This window comes from Penaeus monodon, chromosome 6, assembly GCF_015228065.2.
Source record: "Penaeus monodon isolate SGIC_2016 chromosome 6, NSTDA_Pmon_1, whole genome shotgun sequence".
NCBI lineage: Eukaryota > Metazoa > Arthropoda > Malacostraca > Decapoda > Penaeidae > Penaeus > Penaeus monodon.
In genome coordinates this window covers 43,337,551-43,340,883 of record NC_051391.1, presented here as the reverse complement: position 1 = coordinate 43,340,883, position 3,333 = coordinate 43,337,551, and the positions used below count along the sequence as shown (strand labels likewise).

The 3,333-nt window shown below is 40.5% G+C and overlaps 1 protein-coding gene across 1 annotated transcript; it reads left to right on the top strand.

Annotated features, from left to right (window-relative positions):
* The first annotated feature begins 1,150 nt into the window (after nucleotides 1–1,150).
* LOC119573798 (GATA zinc finger domain-containing protein 14-like) lies at nucleotides 1,151–2,925 on the top strand. The gene is made up of 3 exons (XM_037920901.1): nucleotides 1,151–1,162; nucleotides 1,256–1,474; nucleotides 1,592–2,925. Exons 1-3 carry the CDS (start codon nucleotides 1,157–1,159, stop codon nucleotides 2,783–2,785), a joined length of 1,419 nt encoding a protein of 472 aa, XP_037776829.1. The 5' UTR covers nucleotides 1,151–1,156; the 3' UTR covers nucleotides 2,786–2,925.
* The last annotated feature ends 408 nt before the right edge of the window (nucleotides 2,926–3,333 follow it).

Sequence of the window (3,333 nt, the reverse complement as noted above, 5' to 3'; positions counted from 1 at the left end):
GAGTTTTCTTGTTTTTCCCTTCGTTGTTTTGATTACTGTGCACCCGGTGTCGCGCAGAATTAAATTCGACTGTGGAATAAAACAGATTTTTCTATCTTAGCCCTGAGAGATTTTATATATTTCTTCAGTATAACTGCGCCCCATAGATGTCACTACCATGGAAATGTGTGGAAATGGGACAGAAATTACAAAAAAAAAAATATATATATATCCTTTTGGAAACATTTTAATATTATAAGTATTTCCACCTAAATATTTGCAAGTACATCAGCCTCAACACCGTGCTGCGTAGTAAATAAACACTTGTGCGCCAATAATGGAACACAAGAAATATGCAGTTACAATCAATAAATATATCTAAATTCTAACACTCAGAGTGTGATGCAAAAAACCAGGCATGCAGGGTAACACTGAAACAAAAAGACCAACAAACGCCAAACACAACAGACTACGAGAACCGTTTGATGTTGTCATGACAGGCATGGATGGAAGTGTAACGAAATCATCCTTAGTACAGAAGCAGCTGGTTACATTTAGGATCGTTTTTAAGACCAGTACACTTTATAACGTAGTAGCTTTTTCAAAGTGAAAAGATAATACATTTCATCCATCCGAAAATCATGGCTGTCCACTTGCGAGATTTCTTCGGTGCTGTGAGAGAACTGACGTTTTTTTTTTCTTTCTTTCTTTCTTTTTTAGATAAAAGAACAACCGCCATCGTTGCAAATGCATGACATGCATGAAGATGGCCACTCATATATACTTGTTTATGAATGTGAATGAGTGCACACACTCATACACATACATAAAAAACACACATGCACACATATTTACGCATATATACATATATGTGTGTGTTGCCATGGGTTTTATGAAAGCATGGGTCTGGAAAAGTTTTCACCTTGCTTTGATTCCATCTTTATATATAGGTTATATTCTGTCATTGAAAACTTTTTTCAAATGAAATCTGAATTGCGATCGATGGTCTACAAGGAGGAATGTCCTTGCCATAAAAACAGGCGATAGGGATGAGGATAGCAGACGGACCGACCTTGCAGGATATCCGAGACTTCGAGAGCGGGGTAGGCGGGGCCACTGCTTGGCTACATAAAGCGGTCGCCGTCGACGTCGCCGCATCAGCCTCGTATTCCTCACCATGAAGGTACAAAATAGGTATTTCTTTCTTTTCCCTGTTCTGTATAACATACAATTCAATTATCTAACTCTATCTTTTTTTATCTTTAACCTCTTGCAGCTAGCACTGGTGATATTACTATGTGTAGGCGCTACCCTAAGGGTGGCGGCACAGGATGGCTCCTATATGTTGGATTCACGAGGCGTGGAGGTGGAGCAGGGACTCCAGCCTTCATCAGAACTCCTCCGGAACCACCAAGCCTTCTCCCAAGGCTTCAAAGAACGTTCTGAAGAGATGGCCCTGCAATACAGTCTTGGCCAAGTCGAATACAATGATCCAGTTAGTATCCCACTGATTTCTTGATACATATATATATTAAATTTTCGTTATAAGCCAATAGTAGTACGCTTTTTTCTTCTTCTTTTCTTTTTTTTTACTACCATTTGATGTTTGCAGAATCCGGAGTACGCTTGGGCTTACGAGGTCGACGCCAAATCAACTGGGGACATGAAGTCTGCTCGAGAGGAACGACGAGGTGACGTGGTCGTGGGTCAGTACTCGGTCATGGACCCCGACGGCTCTCTGCGTGTGGTCGACTACTCGGTGGCTCCCGGCACAGGCTTCCAGGCCACCGTCCGCAAGGAGTACACAGGCGAGGCTTTCCAGGGACAGGAGCAGAGACTGCAGGCTCAGACCAGGCAGTACAGTGCTATCCAACAGGGAAGCAACTACCAACAGAACCGCAACCAGTACCAACAGAATCGTGGCCAATACTCACAGAACTACGATGTAAACCGACAGAATCGTAACCAGTACCAATACTCACAAAATCGCAACCAGAACTTGGAAAACATCCAATATTCTCAGAACCGCAATCAATATCAACAGAACCGCAATCAATATCAGAGAAACCGCAACCAATATTCTCAGTACAGCAATGATTACCAACAGAACCGCTATCAGAACCAGCAGAACTACAATGAGTACCAGCTGAAACCCATTCAGTATTCTCAGAATCTTAACGAGTACCAACAGGACCGCACTCAGAATCAGCAGAACCGTTACCAATTTTCGCAGAACCGTAACCGGTATCAGCAGAATCGCAATAAGTACTCCCAGAATTTTAATGTATACCAGAACCGCAACCAGTACCAGCAAAACAGCGACCAGTCTTACCAGAACCGCAACCAGTACCATCAGAACCGCGATCAGTCCTACGAGAACCGCAACCAGTTCCAGCAGAATCTTAACCAGTACCAGCAGAACCGTGATCAGTCCTACCAGAACCGCGATCAGTCCTATCAGAACCGCGACCAGTCTTACCAGAACCAGTACCAACAGAACCGCAATCAGTACCAACAGAACCGCTACCAGTACCAGCAGAACCGCGATCAAAGCCTTTCCAGTCGCAACAACAATATCAGGTACAACTTCCAGCATTATGGAACCAACCGCATCAATCAGAACCTGAACCGCCCTTCCCCAAGTCTCTACAGCCAGAACCAAAACTACCTGGCCCGTTATGGATCCGGTCCTCAGAACCAGTACAACAACCGCTTCTACAACCAGTACAACACCCAACTGAAAGGGAATCAGCAGAACCAAGGTTACTCTCCAATCAGCGTGGTTCTCGCGTCCTCAAGGAACTAACACGCGAACCAAATTGTCAGCGGACTTCCTAGACCACGAAATGTAAAAGGCGTCCAGAATGGTTCAAAATTTAAAAATGGTTCTCTCGGTGTTGGGCACAATACTCTGGACTTCTTGCAAAATAAATAACTTTTTTATAATTTGTTTTCTTTTCTAATGGTTACACGAGAGATGCAAACACATATACACAGATATTCAGTATATATAAACCACACACACAAACACACACATACATATATATATATATATATATATATATATATATATATATACATATATATATATATTATATTATATATATATATATATATATATATATATAATATATATATATATATATATATATATATATATATATATATATATATATAATGTCATATACACACACAAACGCTATACATCCACACACACACACACACACACACACACACACACACAACACACACACACACACAAAAATATAATATATATATTTATATATATATATATTATAATTATATGTATATGTATTATATACATATTTATAATGTTGTATGATATAATTGATA

Coding starts and splice junctions, on each gene's coding strand:
- LOC119573798 (XM_037920901.1), top strand. Junction 1,475..1,591: donor AAGTCGAATACAATGATCCA/GTTAGTATCCCA, acceptor TGATGTTTGCAG/AATCCGGAGTACGCTTGGGC.